This window comes from Carcharhinus amblyrhynchos, chromosome 20, assembly GCF_965287045.1.
Source record: "Carcharhinus amblyrhynchos chromosome 20, sCarAmb.v2.hapA, whole genome shotgun sequence".
NCBI classification, from domain to species: Eukaryota; Metazoa; Chordata; class Chondrichthyes; order Carcharhiniformes; family Carcharhinidae; genus Carcharhinus; species Carcharhinus amblyrhynchos.
This window is the reverse complement of record NC_137343.1, coordinates 26,775,511-26,799,307: the sequence shown is the minus strand read 5'-3', so window position 1 is coordinate 26,799,307 and position 23,797 is coordinate 26,775,511. Positions and strand designations below refer to the sequence as shown.

At 39.9% G+C, this 23,797-nt stretch overlaps 2 protein-coding genes across 4 annotated transcripts in view; one reads left to right on the top strand and one right to left on the bottom strand.

Moving 5' to 3' along the window:
* rnf34a (ring finger protein 34a) overlaps positions 1–21,364 on the bottom strand; it is a 41,897-nt gene extending 20,533 nt beyond the window's left edge. The window contains exons 1-4 of one of the 3 annotated variants that reach the window (XM_080208297.1): positions 20,976–21,364; positions 8,610–8,828; positions 4,759–5,154; positions 2,885–2,914 (exon numbers count right to left, since the gene is read on the bottom strand). In XM_080208297.1, coding sequence (XP_080064423.1) covers positions 2,885–2,914; positions 4,759–5,154; positions 8,610–8,828; positions 20,976–21,056 — 726 coding nt within the window. In that variant the 5' untranslated portion in view covers positions 21,057–21,364. The remainder of the gene's footprint in view (positions 1–2,884; positions 2,915–4,758; positions 5,155–8,609; positions 8,829–20,975) is intronic. The other 2 variants (XM_080208299.1, XM_080208298.1) reach the window with 2 other exon arrangements.
* Positions 21,365–21,442: 78 nt separating this feature from the next.
* anapc5 (anaphase promoting complex subunit 5) overlaps positions 21,443–23,797 on the top strand; it is a 44,903-nt gene continuing 42,548 nt past the window's right edge. The window contains exon 1 of the mRNA XM_080208291.1: positions 21,443–21,518. The gene's annotated coding sequence lies outside the window, so the exon portion shown is untranslated. The remainder of the gene's footprint in view (positions 21,519–23,797) is intronic.

The following is a 23,797-nucleotide window of genomic DNA, read 5'->3' as shown; positions in this document are numbered from 1 at the left end:
AATACCCTGATTTAATGACATTTTTTCATAGGATTTGCTGCTGCTGTCATCACCGGATTGATTATTTCAATCTCAAGGTGTCATTATATTGGCTTTGATGACAGCATCTCATTGAAAAAGAAAATGTAATGAAGAGGTTTGATGCATCTAATTTTCATATTCTTACAAAATTACATTGGATCTTCATTAGCTGAGAATTTGTCAAAGTTATTTGAGCACTACAGAAACATTCTAGAGATTTGCTGACTAAAATGGCTAGTCATATCCTCCAACCTACCATTATCAAGTCAGAGGAATCAATCTTAGTTCGATGAAGAGTACAGAAGGGCATGCCAAGAGCAGCACCAGGCATTCCTGAAAGCTTTTTAATTTGAACCCTGATACCTCAAGCAGAAACACTGAAACAACTTCAGAAAATGAATAAACAGATTTTACTTTTACTAATGAATCTTTATGGAGCTCAATCCATGTAAATACTGCCAGGTCTGCATTTTTTGTTGCAAAAGTGATAATTAAGTGTTTTCTTTGTTGATGTATCTACTTAAATAGTATTATGCAGCAATTTTATTTTATCATTCAATGCATTTTAACATAACCAGTAATTTTGAAATGGATGTTATTGCAAATCAAAAAGGTTATCCTTTTTGGTCGCTAAATGCAACTGCCTGTTTTAAATGTGAACATTAAAGTGAAAGGAACGGAGTAAAAATTCTAGCTAACTAAAGAGACAGAACCCTAATATTTTCATTAATGAGACTGACATCTATCAATTATTCCAAGGTCACTACGCAATAATAGTGACTGAATTATTTTGTCCAGTAAAGTACAGGAGACCACATTTATTTACAGCTACAGAAACTAATCCAGAGATTTGCTAGTGTATGAGTTTTCTTCCCCCCCACCCGTCCCCATAAGTGAATCATCAACATGAACACACACAAACTCTCAAGAGTACCTACTAAAATAATGGCCTGGATGGTGCAGTCATAATGACAACAAAACTGTCAACATTCATTATTATTATTTCTGTGAAACTTAGAACAACTTCTGGCATCCACAGATAAAAAGTAAAATCTAAAAGTTGTCAGCACCTTGAGACTTGATCACAGAGTGTTGAATTTTCCACAGATGGCAATCAAGTAGAAATCACTGAACTGATAAAAAGTTGTCCTTTACACCCATCTATCACATTGTACCAACCTTTGAGAAAAAGTTACATTTGGTAAAGAGGCCATATTAAGTTGATAATTATTGCTAAATAGCCTCACTAGCCCTCAAAAACTAGTGTGTATTTGTGGAATGTCGAACGTAAACATTATTTTTAAAAATCACATTAAAATTTAAACCATTTGTTATTTCAGCTTCTTCTTTGATCCCATGTGTGTCTGAATAATTTATTTCATGCTCTAAGTGACAATTCAGTCTGTTTGAAGCATTCTCAAATTGCAACCAATGTAATTGGTTGCTTATCCTGCTTGATGACATCACTATTGTTAGATACCTGGAAATCCCTTTGACTGGCACCAAATTCACGTTCAGAAAGGAGAATAGAGATAACTAAATTTTATTGGGCAGCTTTCATCAAGATCAGCAGAGTACACTGTCGCTTTAACTTGGATTCCACAATCAGTGGCAATAATTATTCCGAGAAACAGGCTTCACGATTTTAAAAATGTATTTACAGGATGTGAGTATCAGTGGCTAGGACAGCATTTATTGCCCATCCCTACTTGCCCTTCAGAAGGTAATGGTCAGCTGCCTTCTTGAACTGCTGCAGTCTGAGTTGAAAGCACACCCATAGTCAGTACTGTTAGGGATGGAATTCATGAATTTTGATTGACTGGGAGAGGAACATCCAGGCAATGGTATTTCCAGGTATCTGCTGCCCTTATCTTTTTAGATGGCTGTGGTTGTGGGTTTGGAAAGGGCTGCCTAAGAAGCCTTGGTGAGTTCCAGCAGTACATCTTGTAGATGGTACACAATGCTGCCACTATTCCTCAGTGGTGGGGACTGAATGTATGTAGAAGGGGTAGCAATCAAGCGGATGTCAAGCTTCGAGTGTTCTTGGAGTTACACTAATCTGGGCAAATGGAGAGTAATCCATTGCACTTCTGACTTGTACCTTGTGGATACTGGACAAGCGGGGAACTACTTGCTGCAGAATTCCTAGCTTTTAGCCTGGTCTTGTAGTCACAGTATTTATATCCCTGCTTCAGTTCAATTTCTGGTTAATGGTAACCCCACCCAGGACGTTGATAGTGGGGGAATTCAGCAATGGCAATGTCAATGAATTTCAAGGGGCGATGGTTAGATCCTCTCTTGTTGAAGATTGCCATTGCTTGGCACCTACATAGTGCAAATGTTACTTGCCATTTGTCAGCCCAATTCTGAATACTGTCCAGGTTCTCCTGCATTTGGACATGGATTGCTTACATAGGACATAGAACAATACAGCACAGTACAGGCCCTTCGGCCCTCGATGTTGTGCCAAGCTTCAGTGTGGTCTCTGACTAGAAAACAATTATCACAAGGCTTATTATTATAAAGGAAACAGCGGAGTTGGCTCATTGTCAGCCAACATCAAAAGTATCTCAGAATAAAAGGCATGGAATATTTCATTCCAAAGTGCATTGGTGTAATTCAAAAAAGATGGAATACATAAATAAGAATCAACAAAAACCATATAAAATATGAATGGATATTAGGCTGTAGAATTTACATGCACAGAGGGGAAAAAACAAAACCAGGGCATGCATAAACATTCTGCCAAGAAAGCTATAATTAGAAAAACAATTTTTTACAAAATCCTGACTGTACAAGTTAGAGGATTAAAGGACAATTTGTTAGTTTATAGAATTGACTAAATGTAGGTCAGAAAACTCACAGATGTTCTGTCCTTCAACAGTCTATTAATCTAAAAGAGGAATGCATCAGAGTGCCACCAATTCCACCAGACCTACATATTTATAGTCAATGGCACTCATTTAATAATGTAAAATGCAAGTAGCATCATTCACATTCAATCACATAGGTCTGAAGAAGTCATCCTGACTCAAAACTTTAACGCCGTTTCTCATCCATAGATGCTGCCAGACATGTGAAGTTTTTCCAGCATTTTCTGTTACAAAGGATGTTTGGAGGTAAACAAATACTCGCAGTGGTAATAGCAAGAACAAGTATAGGATGTTCAGTGTTTTTTCATCTTGCACTTCAAAACATTTTTTTGGTTTGAAACACCCGGTGGAAAATAAACAACAAATATCTTTAAAATAGATCCTTACCATGAAATTATTTCTAATATCCTTTTCTTCTCTTCCCTCTTTCTTATTTCAAGGGATATCAAAACATTAAATCACCTTCCTTCAGTAAGTGAGGGAACCGAGTGTAGGGTGTCGAAATTTGCTGATGACACCAAGATTGGGGGAACGGCAAATTGTGCGGAGGGTGTGGAGAGTCTGCAGAAGGATCTAGATAGGCTGGGCGAATGGGCCAGGAAATGGCAAATGGAATTTAATGTTGGCAAGTGTGAGGTGGTCCACTTTGGTAGGAAGAATGGTAGGAAGGACTATTACTTACGGGGCGAAAAACTGCAGCAGGCGACGGTGCAGAGGGACCTCGGGGTCCTTGTGCATGAGTCGCAAAAACCCAGCTTGCAGGTGCAGCAGGTGGTCAGGAAGGCGAATGGGATGCTGGCCTTTATAGCGAGGGGGATTGAATATAAAAGTAGGGAGGTCTTGCTGCAGCTGTATAGGGCATTGGTGAGGCTGCAGCTGGAGTACTGTGTGCAGTTTTGGGCGCCGCACCTGCGCAAAGATATTTTGGCCTTGGAGGGAGTGCAGAGGAGGTTTACTAGGCTGATACCGGAGTTGAGGGGGTTGAGCTATGAGGAGAGGCTGAATAAACTGGGCTTGTACTCGTTAGAGTTTAGAAGAATGAGGGGAGATCTCATTGAGACGTATAAGATGATAAATGGGATGGATAGGATAGAGGTGGAGAGACTCTTCCCGCTCAAAAAAGACAGTAGGACTAGGGGGCACAGCCTCAAGATAAAAGGGGGGCGGTTTAGAACGGAGTTGAGGAGGAACTTCTTCACTCAAAGGGTGGTGAATCTCTGGAATTCTCTGCCCGTTGAAGTGGTGGAGGCTGCCTCGCTAAATATTTTTAAGACGCGGGTTGATGGGTTTTTGATAAGAGAGGGGATTAAGGGTTATGGGGAGAGGGCAGGAAAGTGGAACTGAGCAGCGACAGATCAGCCATGATCTTATTGAATGGCGGGGCAGGCTCGAAGGGCTAGATGGCCTACTCCTGCTCCTATTTCTTATGTTCTTATGTTCTTATAACAAATTTCAAGGAATTGTGAAAACTATTTAGCCAAACCAGACGACAAATTTCACAGAAAGTTTGGAGCTTACACTTCTGAAAAACATCTTTTTTATGTCTATGTAACATGAAATTTTTGACGGAGCTTATGCAGGTGTTATCAACTCTGTAGGTCAAGAAGAAAAGACTCGTCTCCTAAACCTTGGAAGCGTGCATTTGTACTTTGGAAAATCTCTGCAATGCATTTGAAGAACATCATTAGCACAGACACTTTGTTATAGATATTTTTGGACGTATATTTTTAAATGCTTAAAAAAAATCACTGAACCTTTGCAAGTTAAAGAACAAATAACTTGGTTCTGAACCGGTTTGTATGACCTTTACAAATTGAATCTTTCTCAAATAAAACTTCAGCATATTTGAAAAGTTATAATCTACCTGTTGCATGTTTGGAGTTCCTGAGCTGGATCTTTGATTGGAGGAAATCCCCTGAGAAGATGGTGATGTTGATGCTGAGGTGGTGGCAGAATGGCTAGTATAAAATTGTGAACTCTGTGATCTTGACGAACGCATGTTCTCAGTGTCCACACCATCAGCATCTGATTCGTGATGGCTCAATATAAGCTGTACCAAGTCTTCTTTTTCACGACATGTTTCTATGGGTATGTTTCTTAAACTCAGATACTCTCGTAGATCTTTGATCTTTATCTTCATAAGCTCATTACGCTGGAAAGAAGTTTGTTGTAACACTTGGCATGTGTAACATCTTCGTAGATTTTCTTGCATCACTGAACAGAATGAACAGAAATTCTTCTTGCAATCCTTACATATGTACTGGTAAACAAAGATAAGTACTTTAGAGAGTGCATGCCTCAGTGAAGTAATTGTAGTACAATCTTCGATTAAATCTCCCCTAAATAAAAGGTTAAGACAAGCTCTGATATATTTTTGCTTCAAATTAGATCCAAAAAAGGTAAATCAGTAAAAATATTTCCACTTGTCAGCAAGTCAAAAATCTATTTTTTAACAATAGTGTCATTGCCTTATAATGTACAACATGTGATTTTGATTAGTTTGTTTGTAGCAACTGAATGTGGCCAAATTGGCTGTAACATTATTTTTGGGATTAAATTCTGCAATTGTCCATTTTTCAATAAAGCTGTAAATTTACGAGCTTCACTTTTACCTACGTACTCAAGGGAGGCAACGTTAAGCTTCTTTCTAGGAAGCAAGTAATGTAAGAATAGATAAATATTAATGAAACAGGGACAACATAATTATAGAAATATAGGAATATCAAGGAACTCATACCAAGTAAAAATGAAAACAATCTACTAAAATCCTTTCAATTAAAATGAGTTACCCAATAGGGAAAAGGCTAATGAACTTATAAATATATTCTGACTACTCTTAAGATACAATTTGTATAATATCTAGCTGACAAACTTGGGATAGAAATGTTTGCAAAAGAGGGATATTAAAATGTATTATAAGCAAACTACTAAACTTATATATACAGTAATATTTTGTAAGTTTTTTCAGGATTTGCTATTAGTAATGACATTGACTGAACCAATAAAAAGGGACACTTTATTTTAGGGCGATTAGAGTAAAATCAAAATGAAATCCAAAAACTTCTGGCAGGTGGAGAAAGAAGTCTCCCTTTCAGTATTTAATATTAAAAGTCCACATTATGTTCCTGAAACATTTAAATTTATAGGAACCGGAGTCCCTTAGCATTCAGTAAGTTTGGAATTTTTGTTACAGTACATGTATGAAATAGAAAGGCTATTCACCAATACCATTCACAATGCAGTCAATATTTTATTCCACCTTTCCATCTCCCACCAACCCTTCCTGACCCCAGCCTTTCTTGAACAAATTGCAATATGGTTGTACGTTTTTGTACACTGAGCCAACACAGAAAGTTACTTGATCATTGTGGCCTAGACCAATTCTTTCTGAGACAACACATTTACACTTTATTGTTGGTATCACTGGATATAAATTAGGAGCTAGTTGATTTTGTTTTGTAGCCTCAACAAAGTATATTTAAGGTTCCAAGTGACTTATCATGACATTATACAGGACTAGCATGACATTTTTAAAACATTATATTAGCCAAAGCATGCAAGTTTGCATACATTATCTGCAAGAACAAAGTGGGCGCAGACGCACTTCCAGTTGAGCTTGGAAGATACCAATTGTTGTGAACTAATCACTGAATTCAATGGAATTTAGCAAAATGAACGCAATATATTAAGTTTCCAAATCTTTCTTTCCATGTAACACGAGCAGGTGGATATCGGTTTAAAACAGAAAAAGACAATTTTAGCTATCACGTACATATATTTAAAATTTAGAACAGATCAGTAATTTAAAGAGGTGTTTGTTTTTGTTAATCTTTTTATGCGTTAACTTAGCCACTGTTAGTATTGTACTGAGGTACATCAGTGTGTATTACTAATATAGCTAGCCCACTAGCAAAATAGTGGCGTGTCATGTAAATTTTAATTTCAGTAAATACTGTCAAGTGCTATTCAAACAAAATTGGATCTATTAGATTATGAAAATTTAACAAATAAAAGACAGATTAAGAGTTTGGTATTGTACTCAAATAGAATCAACAGCTCTACAGCTCTCGGTACTCATTAAAACTTGAACTTTACAATACCTCCAAGTTACAATCGTTTAGACATCTTCTGCCATCACTGCTCAGTAACCAGTTATGTTTACACCTCCGAACTTCTTTGATACATTTGTTAGAGAATGTAAATATGTGCTGTAGTTAACCAGTCACTTGCAGATAGCATCATGTGCTGGATTTTATGCTAACCCGCGTTGGATTTGAAAGGTGGGTGGGGAGCCTTCCTATGGCTACCCACCCCGGGGGAAGAGAAGAGGTGGCGGTGGAGGCATCAGGCAACTCAGCCACTCATGGGCCTATGGAACCCATGAGTGCCCATCAAGGGCTTCATCCTGCCCTGCTGCTATTTCACTTGCAGCAAGCCTTACAGATCAAACTGTACGGACTGGTGTCAGGAAAAGAGGAAGGTGTGTATGTTTGGCGTATTGGTGGTGGTGGCGGGGGTTGGGGGGGGGGGGGGGTGCAGGCGGGCGAGGAAGAGAGAGAGAAAACCTACTTTGTGGATCCCTGTGCCCAGTGGAGGGCTTGGAACTGTGCTCATTATGCATCATCATTGGCTTGAACATGAAAGCAAAATTCATTGCCAATTATGGTGGATTTACTTTCTACACCAAACAGGTAATTATTTGAATAAATAAAAAAATCTATGCTCTCTTATACCAATACTGGAATTAAAACAATTACCTTGTAAGTAATTTAGCTTGAGGAACCTTTCAAAGCATTTTTAGGAGCAGCAGACAAAGTCAAGACATTTGCCTCTCAGTTAGCCTAACTCTGACAGCGCAAAATTGCCCTAAGCGCTACGATTTGGATCAAAATGATGTCAAGTGCTTTGCTTGTAATATTGCAAAAGTACTTGAGTTCATTTAAATTTTAAGCATGCTTTCTGAAGCATTCTTTTAAATACTTTTACACTTCTACATTTACCACCAACAGATGGCTGCTTTTAGACTCAAATTCATGTTAACGACTCAGCAGTCCATGTGTGAGCAGTAGCCGGCCCTGCAGCCCCAGAGCCAGGGATTTCTCTACACTGGCTTCCACAGACCAGAATCGTCCCGCTGCCTCAGCAAAGCAGCCAGCGTAATTAATGACCCCACACACCCTGGACATTCTCTCTTCCACCTTCTTCTGTCAGAAAAAAGGTGCACAAGTCTGAGGTCACGTACCAACCAACTCAAGAACAGTTTCTTCCCTGCTGCTGTCAGACTTTTGAATGGACTTATCTTGCATTAAGCTGATCTTTCTCTACACCCTAGCTATGACTGTAACAAAACATTATGCACTCTATCATTTCCTTCTCTATGAACGATATGCTTTGTCTGTTTGGCGCGCAAGAAACAATACTTTTCGCTTTATGTTAAAACATTGACAATAATAATTCAGATCAAATCAAAATCAACATAAATGCGAGCTTTAGTTATTGTCAATTCACACAAAATTCAAACTGCTGAAAAACACTAAATCTGACAGATGCTAATGCAGCTCATCACTAAAATGTTAATACAAATGCTGAACAGAGTTTATTTCATGGCTATCAGTTCATGTGCAGCAAACATACATACCACAGCATTATCTATGCATACAATTCTCTTGCTACCAAGTTAGATGTAGAGCAAATTTAAAAAAAGACCTGACTTACCTTCTTCCTAAAGAGAGAAAAGGCCTGACCACAGCCTTTACAGACTATATTTGGGACTTCAGGCATTGGGGAGGGATACGAAGAATATCCTGTGCTGTGGGCAAATCTGAATGGCCCTGTACCTCCACTGAACCCAGGTTGCTGTCCACGCACTGTTCCAGTACCCATTACTTCATTTAGTAGACCACAACATGAAGCCCACATCGATGTGGCCCCAGCCTATAAAGTGGACACAAGTTCACACATTTTACAGAAATGTACTGCTTGTCCAAGAACAAGGTTGATAGAATATTCTTCAAAAACTTCAAAATTAGATTTGTTTAATCAATTTACATTAGCGTTAATAATGAAGATATAAAAAAGTTATATTTTACAGCATAGATTCATTAAATTCTCTAATTAGCATGGCATATTATCCTGCTGTCACTATTTTCAAGCCATATAATTCAGACAGAAAACAACAGACAGGCACAGAAAGCATTGATAAGTAAAGTAGGCAGCACGTTCAGATGTGTAATGGAAGCTGGAGACACTACAGACTGAATTTAATAGTATGGTAAGAAATCAAACAAAAATGTGTAATTTGAGTTGTTTAACTTTTCCTATGTGTTATCCCTAGTGTATCTTGGTTGCACGTTTCTGTTCCTGAAAGGATAATTAGTGGCTAGCTGACTAGATAGAAATTATACAGTATACTATTATCTTTTTAGAATGGTTCAAGTTGGTCACAGCCATGAATTATTGTTAAGTAAGCAAATATTACCAGAAATTTGCACAAAGAAAGATCCCATAAACAGCAATGAGACAAGTGATCACAATGTTAACTTTGGCAGTGATTGTTGACAGTGTAAATGCCATCATTGAGCATCTGATCTTAATTTAACTTCATAGTTGCAAACTCAGCTTTTCAACTTGCTATTTTACCAAGAATCACATAATGATTAAAGTTCATGTGCATACTAAATTTTTCAATTTGAAAGTGGTTTTTGATCATTGCAAGTGCTGCAGTTCCTTAGTTATTGAATGGTGGTAGATGTTTGTTTTTCTTACATCTAGAGCATATGCATAAAACATGCCTAGCCACACCGATAATTAATAAGCAACATTTACCTAGGCAACACTGCATTAAAGCATGCAACAATAGCTTGCATTTAAATGCTGCTTATAACAAAATAAAATGTCCCAAGATGCTTCACAGGAGTGTATTAAACGAAACTGAATGCCAAGCCACATGCAAGAGATTAGGGCAGGTGAATAAAAGCTTAATGACAGATATAGGGTTCATGGAGTGAATTATAGAGGGAGACGTGGAGGCTTTCTCCTTTGTCATTGATGCTGGTCTCAGATGAGATTGCTCATGATTTGGGCTTGCAGGTAATGCTGGAGGCAAGGTTGATGGTAAACTATATTATTGAACATCATATAAACAACGTTCATTATAGATTTAGTACGAGGCTCTATGTACAACACCCCTCCATACTCTTTACCATGTGATCTTACATCACTGATGGTGTGGGCTATATATTTCCATATTTAACATGAACCCTTCAGACTATACTTGCCATATGGCGTATGCCCAACAGCTCATGCCAGAGTCCAAGATGAAACACTCCTCCATCCTCACCGTGCATGCATTTCAAAAACTCCCAATGCCATTCTCAAACCACGCCATGGTCCATTCTGTCAGACTATTGGGTTCATGCACCCCTTCCTAACCTATTCTCCCTTATGATGTCCCTCAGCATTTAATGCTTAAACAAACAGTAGTTTTTTTTATTTTAACTTTGTTCAGACAAAGAGAAAGAGAGCACCAGTCACCATGTGTTCTAAGGCTGGAACTATTTTGAGGTCTCAGTTAAATAGAACTGGTGAGCTCCTCAACCAAAACAACATCGTGCTGGGGGCTCATTGGGGGCACAGATCATCATCCTGAAGTATTAACTCCGCTGCTCTCTCCACAGATTATTGATTATTTTTCAGCATTTTCTGTTTTTATCCCAAGTTATTTTAACTGAGCTTGGAAGAGCATTCTTGGTAATATGCTCCCTAATCTTCATCATTTATTAATATGGAATAGCCCTTTCATAATTTTACAATACTCTTCACAGTATTTAAACAATTTTGCATTTATGAACATGAGTTATAATCTCACTTTAGGCTTTCAGTACTGGGCTGAGACATCACTAATTCCATACTGAAGAAGTGGTGTCTTTCAGATGAAACATAGAAACTGAATCCGTATAAGCCTGTTTAAGCAATTGTAAAAGATTCCATGGCACTGTTCAAGGAAAAATAGGAGCCATGCTGTCTTTTCCTATCCATCACCAACTAAAAACATCAACTGATCCTTCAATACAAAGACGAAGAGGACATTGGCAAAGGAAAGCTACTGGATACCAGTTCATGCAGCCAGAGGATAGGCATTAAAAGTCTGAATTACTTTAAATTTGAAAAACTGAGCAAATTAACGTTAACACATTCAGCTATCTTACTTCATGTCACTGTCAGCACTCCCATAGTCCTACATGTCTTTGTTGCAAACAACCAAAGAACAAAGAAAATTACAGCATGGGAACAGGCCCTTCAGCCCTCCAAGCCTGCACTGACCATATGGTCCAACTTAACTAAAACCCCCTACTCTTCCGGGGACCATAGCCCTCTATTCCCGTCCTATTCACGCACTTGTCAAGATGCCCCACTACCTCCCCTGGCAATGAGTTCCAGGCACCCACTACTGTGTAAAAAAAATCTGCCTCATATATCTCGTTTAAACGTTGTCCCTCACATCTTAAACGTATGTCCCTTAGTAATTGACTTTTCCACCCTGGGAAAAAGCTTCTGATAAACCACTCTATCCATCCCTCTCATAATACAAACAACAACAAAGAACAAAAACAGCCCGGGAAACAGGCCCTACGGCCCAACAAGCCCGCTCCGCCATCCCAACACCACCAGTACCCCCCTCCACCCATGACCCTTGTCTAATGTTTTATGGCCATCCACATTGAGGGAAACTAATTTAGGAACAATCTATTACTGCCAATCAGCCTAACAGCACATCTTTGGGGTGTGGGAGGAAACCGGAGCACCCGGAGAAAACCCACACAAGCACGGGGAGAATGCGCAAACTCCCACAGACACTGGCCCAAATCCATGTGTCCGCACAGCAATCAGTGATAGTCACTGAGCTGTCGTCTTGCCCAGTATCTGGTCCAGTTTAGGCACACACTAACGACATGAAGCACTAGGCCAATCTTGAACAACCAAGAGCAGCCCAAGTACGACCCATCGCGTGTATGCCCCTCGTTGGACACAAGGCAGACCTGTGAATGAAAAGAGAAAAAAAAAACATTATTATCGTACCGTATCCATTTACCTTACCAGGGACACCCCAATGCTAATGACCCTTATTTAAAGTAATCTCCTATATCCACCCATCTCCAACCCACTCACGTGCCTGTCTAAGTTACTCCTAAATGACTCTAGCGTGTTTGCCTCCACCACCTTACTTGGCACTCCCACTACCCTCTGTGTGAAAAACCTCCCTCTAATATCTGTGTTATACCTCTCCCCCCTCACCTTAAGTCCATGGCCCCTTGTCCTATGTGGCTCTATCATAGGAAATAGCTTACCTCTGTTTACTCTATCTATACCCTTCATAATCTTATATACCTCTATTAGATCCCCCCTCAGTCGCCGTCTTTCAAGGGAAAAGAGCCCCAATTTATTCAATCTTTCCTCATACCCGAGTCCTTCCATACCAGGCAACATCCTGGTAAACCTCCTCTGCACTCTGTCCAGAGTCTCCACGTCCTTCCGGTAATCTTGTAGCCTTCTATCAAATATCCCCACAACTTCCGTCGCTCCAGTGAGAGCAAACCAAGTTTCTACAATCTTTTCTCATAGCTAATACCCTCCATACCAGGCAACATCCTGGTAAATCTTTTCTGTACCCTCTCCAAAGCTTCCACATCCTTCTATGTAGTGTGGTGACCAGGATTGAACACTATATTCCAAATGCAGCCTAACTAAGGTTCTATAAAGCTGCAAAATGACTTGCCAATTTTTAAATTCAATACCCCGGCCGATGAAGCAAGCATGCTGTATGCCTTCTTGACTACCTTCTCCACCTGCATTGCCACTTGCAGTGACTTGTCTATCAGTACACCCAGATCCCTTTGCCTATCAATACTCTTGAGGGTTCTGCTATTTACTGTATCTTTCCTATCTGTAATAGACCTTCCAAAATGCATTACCTCACATTTGTCTAGACTAAACTCCATCAGCCATCTCTTCACCTAAGTCTACAACTGATCTATATCCTGCTATATCCTTTGATGGTCCTCATCGCTAACCGCAATTCTACCAACCTTTGTGTCGTCTGCAAACTTACTATTCAATCCAGTTACATTTTCCTCCAAATCATTATATATATTACAAACAGTAAAGGTCCCAGCACTGATCCCTGAGGAACAACACTCGTCACAGCCTTCCATTCAGAAACGCATCCTTCCACTACTACCCTCTGTCTTCTCTGAACGAGCTAGTTTTGTATCCACATTGCCAGCTCACCTCTAATCCCATGAGACTTCACCATCTGTACCAGTCTGCCATGAGGGACCTTATCAAAGGCTTTACTGAAGTCCATGTAGACAATGTCCACTGCCCTACCCTCAATCATCTTCATCACTTCCTTGAAAAACTCAATCAAGTTTGTGAGGCTTGACCTGCCCTTCACAAAACCATGTTGCCTCTCACTAATATGTCCACTATTCCCAAATGGGAATAAATCTTGACTCGAAGAATCCTTTCCAATAATTTTCCTACCACTGATGTAAGGTTCACGGGCCTGTCATTACCTGGATTATTCTTGCTACTCATCTTAAGCAATGGAACAACATTGGCTATTCTCCAATCCTCTGGGATCTCTCCTGTAGCCAGTGAGGATACAAATATTTCTCTCAAGGCCCCAGCAATTTCCTCCCTTGCCTCTCTCAGTAATCTGGGGTATATCCCATCAGGCCCTGGGGACTTGTCTACTTTAATGTTTCTCAAGAACCCCAATGCCTCCTGCTTTTTATCTCAACATGACTCAAACTATCTACACATCCTTTCCCAGGCTCATCATCACCAAGCCCTTCTCTTTGGCGAATAACGACGCAAAGTACTCATTTAATACCTCGCCCATTCCCTGTGGCTCCATGCATAGATTCCCTCACTTGTCCTTGAGCGGACCAACTCTCTCCCTGGCTACCCTCTTGCTCTTTATATATGTATAAAAAGCCTTGGTATTTTCCTTAATCCTGATGGCCAATGCTTTTTCATAACCCCTTTTGGCCTTTCTTACTCCTTGCTTGAATTTCTTACCACTTTCCTTGTATTCCACAATGCTTCGTGTGTTCCCAGTCTCCTAGCTTTGACAAATCACTCCTGCCTCTCACTCATTACTGACTTTCTACTCTGCTCCACACCCTCTTATACAGTATATAATCCATCACTTTTCTCCCTCTTTAGCTCTGAAGTCATACAGACTCAAAATGCTAACTGTTTCTCTCTCCACAGATGTTGCCAGAGTTCTTCCAGCATTTTCTATGAGCAAATTAAAGGTGAAATTTGTAATAACTTGGTTCCACTAGTTATGAAAGAACTATAAACATTTATCAGCCAAAACAACTACTACAGGGGGATGCAGATTTAATGCTTCCAGTCATGTCTTTAGGATCTAACTGAGTAAAAGCCCACACTCTGCTTGGTTGATCCCATGTGCTAGTTATCAACTGGATGAGTAGGTCACGTAGCCTCTTTAAGGGGTGATCTTCTGGAGGGTTATCTACTACATTCCTCCCCTTTAATATTACAGAATGATAGTTAACTTATATAGTTCTGCATAATTTACAACATTGAACATTTTCATTTCATCAAAAATTCAGACTCTCTGGTGGCTTCCACTTCCTTGTATAGCACTGCAATTCCACTGACTGAGGTGCTTTTGTTGCAGTAAAAACTGGTGCACTTGGTCTCTATGCTGGTACTGATGCTTCAACCTCTTCTGTTTCAGTTGGAACAATGCTCTCTCCTGTCACAGGCTGATGGTTCTTCAAAATCCTGTCTTGCGCGCTCACTCCTGTCTTGTATCTCAGCTTGGACCACATCCAAAATTTCTCACATAGGTTGGGTCCATTTACTTCAAATAATCTTGCATCTTTAGGCAAATCACAGTTCCTCTTCTGGTTGCACAATTTTACCTCCACCCTTCCCACTAAATTTGGGAATATCAGGCTTAGCCTAGTCCTTAGACATTGACCCATCAATAGTTCTGCTGGATCCATATTGTGCTTAAATGTCGGTTGGTCCTACACACGAAATGAAACAGAGCTATTTTTGTTTCCTAAGATGGAGCTAATTTTTTTTTTTAGCCGGCCTTGAAAGTCCAGACTGCCCTTTCAGCCAGCCCATCCAAAGAGAGATAATATGGTGCACTTCTGATGTGCTTCATCCTATTGAAAGACATGAAACTTGGAAATTTGGCAGAATGCAAGTCAATGGCGAAGCTTCTCAGCTGTAGCATGTGCAATTGTGACTCTCACCTCAAATACTTCCAACCATTTGGAGTGGGTGTCTACCAATAGTAGAAACAGTGTACTCAAAACTGGTCCTACGTAATCTACGTGGATTTGCACCTATGGCCGCCTGGCCATTCCCAAGGGGTTGTACTACAACTGGCACTAATCACAGCGCTTCATTAATTTCTCAATAATCAGCATCGATACCTGGCCACCAGACATAGCTTCTGGCAAGCATCTTCATTTTTGATGTGCCCAGATGGGTCTATGCAACTCTGCAAGGAGCAATTCCCTTTCTGGCACAGCGACAACAATTCTCATTCCCATAGGATGATGCCATCCTGACAGCTTAGCACATCTTTCCTAATGTGGTATGGCTTCATGTTTTCGGAAATCATCTAATTCAGCCAACTTAATAATACTTTGTGTCTTATCTTTGATAATAGTGGGTCTCTGCTGATCCAAAATTTTATTTGCTGTGCTGACACTGGCAAAGTGCTTTGGAAATTTCACCACCATCACAACTTTGTGTGGTACTGGGAGTGGTACTGTACTCTCTGGCAGCGGAAACAACTAAGGGCATTAGCATTGGCTATTTGTGTTCCTGGTCAATGTTCAAATGTGCATTCATAGGTTTAGATCAATGCCCAGCACTGAATCCTGGCCAGTGCAATCAGCTGAAAAGCTCTGTACTCCTTGAAAAGACCCAACAGTGAAATGTCTTCCGTAGACATACTGCTGGAATTTTTTCATTCCGTACACAACAGACAGCCCTTTTCTTTTAAATCCGCAAAGAATCTCATGTTCTGAAAGGATTTTTGACAAGTATGCAATAGACCTTCCAGACCCATCATTCATTCAGAGACTGCTCCTATCGCCCCTTGCAGAGTTGCATAGTACCCATCTGGGCATATCAAAAATGAAAATGCTTACCAGAAGCTATGTCTGCTCCAATGCTGTATATGGGGGGGGGGGCATATGTCAGCACTAACTTCTTAGGTAGGTCAAAATGTACCAGAAGGTAAGATGAATTTAATAATTACTTAACTTTATTAAAATGCTTCTCTCTATGGTGCTTTCCAGCACCATCTCTGGTGTTTCTTCAGAAGCCAGCAGCGTTGACAGAATTGTAAGGAAATACCCATAATAATTAAACATCCGCAAGAGTGATTTAAGCTCTAAGGTGTCTCTAGGGGGCAGTGCCTCCTTTATTGCTCTTACTTTGTCCTCCATAGGATACAATTCCTGGGCATCCACATGGTAGCCAAGGTAAGCTACTTTGTTGGCCTGGAAAGTGCATTCTTCCTTTTTAGGTGAACTCCTGCCTCCTGAAATCTTCTCAGTACTTTTTCTAGATTAGCCAAGTGTTCCTTTTCGGTTGCATCAGTAATCCAAATATACAACAACACATAGCAAGCCCTGTAAAACTTTCCACAGTTCTTTGAAATTGGGCGCAAGCTGATGAAATGCCAAAAAGCAAACATGTATACTGATATAATATTTAATGAGTGTTAATAGTCATGTAGCCGTGGAAGCATCATCCAACTCCAACTATTGATTTGAATGGCTCATACCTAGTTTTGCATATGACTGTCCTCCAGCCACTCTTGCAGATAAATCCTCTATCTTTGGGATAGGGATCGGTCCAGTTTTGCTGCCAGATTTATTGTCAATTTATAATCTTCTCAGATCTGAACTGTTTTATCTGGTTTTAGCACAGGCACTATGGAAGCTGTCCATTCCGTAAACTGAATTGGCTGGATGATATCCAGCTCTTCTAGCACAGTCTTGACTTTCTCCAAAAAAGCATAGAGAGCAGGTCTAGCCTTGGTGGCTTCTGGGTCTCCGTGAATGTTTGCCTTAAAGCCTTTAATTTTCCCAAGCCCATCTTGAAGAATGCCCTGGTACTTCCAGATTACTTCATGCAGACCTCCTTCCTTAATTTGGAAAATTTCCAACCAGTTGAGTTTAATTTCTAGGAGCCAGTCACAGCTCATTAGACTTGATCCTTGGCCAGACACCAAGATTAATGGAAAATGGGCAGATTGTTGCCAATAGTGCACTGGGGTTTCAGTCATCCCCACTATCCTAATGGGCCCCCCCATGTAGGTAGCCAATCTAGTTGATTGTTCTTCAAACTCAGGTATCTATAGGTCTGCTCCCCTACTATGGCAGCAGACACTTCTGTGTTGATTCCCATTCTTAATGTCTGCCATTGACCAGTAACACTGTAATGGAGGCTACCTTGCCTATTTTCATATTACGCATCTGAAGAACTTGCAGAAAAATCTTCAACACTATGTACTGATGCTAAACTATTTACTCTATTGCTACTAGGCAAGTTCTGCTTACTGTTGCATCTGTGTCTCCAGCGACCTTTCTAATGGCACATAAAGCATTCCGATTTCTCAAATCAGCAAAACTCTGGACAGTGAATTCCCCATACCTGTAACACCCTGTACCGACTTTAAGCTGTTGATTCATTCTCCTAAATCTTCTAATTCTACCAGCATCTGAATTAGTTTCTCAGTTTAAACAGGTGCCTTTACTTTTGGCACCAAGGCAGCTTCCCACCCTAACTGATGGACCATGCCATTCTGCAAGCTCTGAAGTTCTTGGACATCCTTCTCAGCGCTCTTCATTGCTAACATTATTTCCAGTACCAGTTAAATTAATCTCAGTTTCTGCCAGCAACTTTCTCTGTATGTCCCCAACATTGACTCCACAAACAAAGTGATCCCTCACCATGTCATTTACTGCTGTCCTAATGTCACAATGTGCTGCAATTATCCTAAATCTTGCTATGTAGGTTGCAATGCTCACCCTGAGGGCTCTCCCCACGGCATTGAATTTAAATTGCCGAAAAATCATGGAGGACTTTGGGTGATTGTGGATTTGGTAAAATGGCACTATCTCTATAAATGAGCTTGCATCAGGCACGTTTGGGGATGCAAGGCTACAGATTAAATCAGAGATATGGGTCCCACACACAAGTAATAATATCGCCTTTTTGCTTTGAAGAAATATTCGAACCAGTCAATATACTGTATGCAACCTGCGGCAGAGGAATCAAAGGAATCCAGTCTGCCATATAAAGACATCTCTGCAGCTCTTTTCTACTTCACAAGCTTGACTTTGACTAGTCCAGATCTTGCAAGCACATTTGCTGGTCTTTTACCTCATTGCCCAATGTAATAACTTGGTTATGAAGGAACTACAAAACGTTTATTAACAACAAGTACTGACAGAATGATGCAGATTAAATGCATCCAGTCATGCTGGGACTAGCTACTACAAAATCTGAATAAAAAACATACTCTGATATGGCTTTGCATTAGATGATCTCAGCACAGTACAAGATGTTTGAAATTTCACCAATTCTTAAAAATAGAACTTGGTTCAATCAGAACCATTTAAGATGTTTATTTCTATATAAATTTATTCAGAGCATCTTTAAAATTTATAGTAATTCAGATTTTTGATTGCCCACATACAACAGTAAAGCAGGCAATTGGTGTTAATTTACTTGGGTAGCATTTGCAGATATGCACCAGGTAAGCAGTCACATTCTTGCTACAAGTATATGATCCTGCATGAACTGATATTACACTGATCTCCCACTTCAAATTAATGTTGCTAGCTTCCTTAGCTTCTACGTGCTATGTGACTGATAATGACATTTGGTGTTCAGTAACTGAAGGGGTGGAGATTTTTTCCTTCTTGTGCACAATAGCAAAAAAAAGCTAACAAAAAAGTCCAAATATCTTATCCTCAATGATAAACTTTGAAAAAAGTATTTTATTCTTTTATTGAAGAGAAGCTTTTTTTCCAATAGAAATGACCAGTGAAGTTAGTTGAAGTGTGATGCCTATCTTGTGGTAAAGTTTTGGCAATATTCTTTACATGTAGGTTTTCAAATGACTGAATTAACATTATCGTAATTTTTTGACTAGTGCTTCCAGGTTATATTGGGTTATTTGCCTGATATATTTAGCCAAGCCTCCCTTTGAAAAGAGAATTGTAACATTTTCATTATCCACGGAAAATGTACAGGGCTTTCCCAAAATTACTTTCACGCTTAGCAGCTGTTTACTGCAAGATATCTTAGCCTTCTGGTCTCCTATCATTATGGACAGTAAAACTTACAACTTAAAAATGTAATTCTGGAACACAAAATTCAGCAAATATTTTCCCGATTTTCTTCACCTACTTATTATGAAAACAAGTATTAAAGCAGTTTGAAATTGACGGCAGTTGAAGCTCCACTAAATAAATCTGAGATTCCACAAATGACAAATTAGCAAACTGACTCATTCTATATACTGAGATAAAAATAAATCATTATTTACTTGTTATGTTCAGGCTTATTCAGTTGTCTAGGGCTGGTGCTGTGCTATTTACATTATTCCTTTCTGTCATGAACAATGGATTACTTATGTAGAATGAAAACAGAAATTGCTGGATAAACTCAGCAAGTCCACCAACATCTGTGGAAAGAGAAGAAACAGTTAACATTGAATCCATTGTCCCTTCTACAGAAAACATAAACTGTAGAAGGATCAACAAACCCAAAATTTTAACTGCGTTTCTCCCTCTGCAGAAACTGCCAGACCTGCTGAATTGATCTACCCTTTCAGTTTTTATTTCAGATTTTCAGCATATGCAGTATTTTGAGTTTACTTAATGGATTGCTTAAATTAGACTTAGTGTTGGGTCCCATACTCTGAAATTCTTTGCTTGAAGCCGTTTCATCTTTAAGGAAACCTACAACCTACCTCTTTGACCAAGTTTTGGGTTACCTGACCTAGTGTTCTTCTTTGGTTTAGACTCAATTTTTGTCTGATTAACTCCTGAAGCACCTTGGAATATTTAATTACATCAAAGGTAATGTGTGAACACAGGTTGTTGCTCTGTTAGTAAATAAATAAAATGCTCATATGTGAAGACACACAAAAATTTAATTTTCACTAGCAGTGCAAAATTCATTGGAAATTATCAGCTTGCTTCAGCTACTGGTGACTAATTTCACCCCATGTTTCCTTAGATCGATGCAAGAATGGGACGTGGCAATAAACAGTTTGGGAACAACAATATAAACTAGAAAAATATACACAAACAGATTGTGCTGTTTGATTGTATTGATACATTGTTTAAATTTAAAAGTTCAAATAAATAATTTGATTAATTTTAAGATTTAAAGAATTGTAATTCACCATTTGAATTTCAATTCAGCGTCACAGACACAAAATTTAATGGACTCCTTGTATTTCACTAATATGTCAATTGTGTTGAAGTGTGCTGGAAACATCTTGACATTACACCTACACAAGGGGGTGGGGTTGGGGTATATATTTGAGGTACATATTTGGACCTTAATGAGGATAATCAAATAACAAAGGCTGTCAGCAAATCTTCTGTTGAAAAGCATAAACGTTGGTAATTACGGATCACCGCAGATATTCCGGATTAGGTATTAGGATCCTCTCCTCTCTTCCTTCTCCCCTACGAGTGCTTAACATAGAAAGATCTAACAAAATCCCCAAAGATTGCGGCTGGAAAGCTTTTGCAAGTGTATTAAATTCCCTGCGCGACACTCACGGCCCTCTATAAGAAACCGAAGATGGGGAAAGGGAAGGGGGGAGGAGTCCCACGCCTGACACAGACAGTAAAGACAGCCCTCCCTTCCTACTATCCCCAGTAAATAACAATAAATAACACGCCTCACTTCCACACTCATGCTGTGACATAAAATTCAAAATTGAAGAACCATCGCCATCAGTAAACACCCATTCGCATTTTCTACCTCTACATTTCCTCCTCCAGCGACAAAAAGGATGCTTGAGGATGCTGCTGGGTTTCCCCCAAAACCAAGGAAAATCGACATCAACTCCCTTCTTCGTGCCAAATAAATAATATCTGCGAACAGCTGTCGGCGACAATCATTCGTTGCCCCGATCGAGGGTGGCAGCTACACCGTTACAGGAACGGGGCGGCCACCCCAGCAACACGACAGCTCTGAAAACACTGAAGAGAGAGCAGCACCTTCATGACAAGTCGCTCCGTCTCCGCGTCCCGAAGCTACACCAACATGTCTGGCCTCTCGATGCCACAGGCTGAGGGGATAGAGAGCGCACAGTCCGGCCAACGGACAACTAGCTCTCGCGCTGCTGCGGCTGCGCACCACCAGCACGCGCCCCCGCCCCCAGCCTGATTGACATGCGTCTCAACCAATCGGAAGCGAGATGCAGCGCCTGACACATCGGAAGTGACGAAAGGTCGAGCCAGCGTTGGGTGTGAATTTTCCTTTCGTTCGGCGCTACCTGATAGGGAAAGGTCGTGTTGCTAGGTTTGTATTTATCTGGAAATTACAGGTTGGAAAGATGCCCAACCACTTCTAATTAGAGGTCACTTTTGAGTTCCTACGAAGGGTCACTCTGATTCGAGACGTTGGATGCTGTCAGATCTGCTGAAATTTTACAGCATTCTCTGTTATTTCAGCTTCCAGCATCCGAAGTATTTTGTTTTTATTTTAATAAAAGGTCATCGACCCGAAGTAAGCCGCTCTGTTGGAGAGTCAGTGCAGGCTCGATGGGCCGAATGGCATCCTTCTGCATTGCAGGGATTCTTTGGATTCTTAGTTATATCAGATATATTTTGCTTTTGCCAACAGCTTGCGTTGAGGTTTGTTTCCATGTAAGTGGTAGTTCTAACCCAATTCAAATCCTATTACCCTCTTTGGGTCATATTCTTACAACTGAAACTTGAACATGGTCTCTGCTTCAATCATTACCTCTGGTTACCAAACAAAATACTGTGGATAGTGGAAATCTGAAATAAGAACAGGAAATGATGGAAACAGTCAGCAGTTCAGGCAACATATACTAAGAGAAAGATATGCCCTGATGAAGAGTCATCCAGACTTGAAATGTTATCTCTCTTCTCTCTCCACAGATGCTGTCAGACCTGCTAAGATTTTCCAGTATTTTCTGTTTTTGTTTCAGATTCTAGAATTGCAGCAATTTACTTTTGACTGTAGGAGTTGGAAAAAGTTGGTAGGAAAAGGCTGAAGAAATGATGAAAGGGAAGGTATAGAAGACAAAATAGTCATAAATGACATTAAAGATAATGGTGCAAAGCAGAAGGAGCTGGTAATGGGGGTAAGGAAAAACAATAGATAGATGTGACAGAGGTTTCAATAGCAATAGTGGCTCCTGAAAAAAAAGCAGCTGTGAGTATGCTCTGAAATTTAGACAACGTGGGCAATTTTAGTCCAAGTAGGAGATCATTTGGGAGTAAAGAAAACTCAAGCAGAGAAGGCTGATCATGCTGTACAAAATTATGAGGGACATGGGGTAGATAGGAAGGAACATTTCCTCTTAGAATGTATCTTCAGAAGGAGTGCTTCAAAATGCAGCTAATGAAAATACAACAAAACTTACTCCAATTTATAAATCAAAGAAAAGGGTTTAATAAAGAAACATCAGTATTCCAAACTTATGGCCTTGCCCAAGCCACACCCAGCAATTCTACATAGTTCCTTATTTATAATGAGTCAGCTGACTATTACATTACACTAATTGGTTCCATGGTTTACTCAGTCAGCTGACCCTTACATCTTGTTCCAATTAGTCACACAACATCCAATACACAGTTGTCACCAGTTACATTCCAACATAGTAGAGGAGTCAATAACTAGGAGACATAGATTAAGTTAAGGTGTAGGAGATTTAGAGGGAAAAATTTTTTCAACCGGAGGATGGTGGAATTCTGTCTGAAAGGGTAGTAGAGGTGGGAAGCCTCACAATGTTTAAGAAACATTCAAATTAACACTTGAAACCCTATAGCATACTAGTCTATAGACCAAGTGCTGGGAAATGGGATTAGAATAGGTAGGTATTTGATGGCTGGTGCAGATACAATGAGCCGAAGGGCCTCTTTTTGTAACACTGGAAGTAATCCTAAAAGTTAGGCAACTCATCACAACTAAAGTTAAAGTTTATTTATTAGTCACAGTTAAGTCTTACATTAACACTGCAATGAAGTTACTGTGAAATTCCCCTACTGTCCACAGCCTGGCACCTGTTTAAGTCCATGTACTGAACCAACACATCTTTCAGAACTCCACATAGACAGTAACCTATGCTGGGAATCAAACCCAGGTCCCTGGCACTGTGAGACAGCCATGCTAATCACTGTGTCACCCACTGGAGGAAAGATTTGTTTGCTATCTCAGTGTCATATTTGACTCAGATAAGCCTTTGATCACATCTGCAGCATTATTAAATCCAATTTCCATCTCTGTAATATTGTATGACTCCATCTCTGCTTGGCTTATCTGCTGCTAAAATGTTTAGTGATTCCTTGGTTACCTATAGACTTGACCATTCCAGAGCACTCCCACCTTCTGCCCTCTGTAAAAGTTGAGGCCGCCTGCTGCTCATGTCCAATCTCAGACAAAGTTCTGTTCAGCCATTACTCCCCTGCTTATTGAAATACACGAGTGATGCCTCAACTTTAAAATTCTCACATTTTCTGGAGTTCAGAAGAATGCGGGGGGTATCTCATAAAAACCTATAAAATTCTCACGGAACTAGACATGATAGATACAGGGAGGTTGTTCCCGAT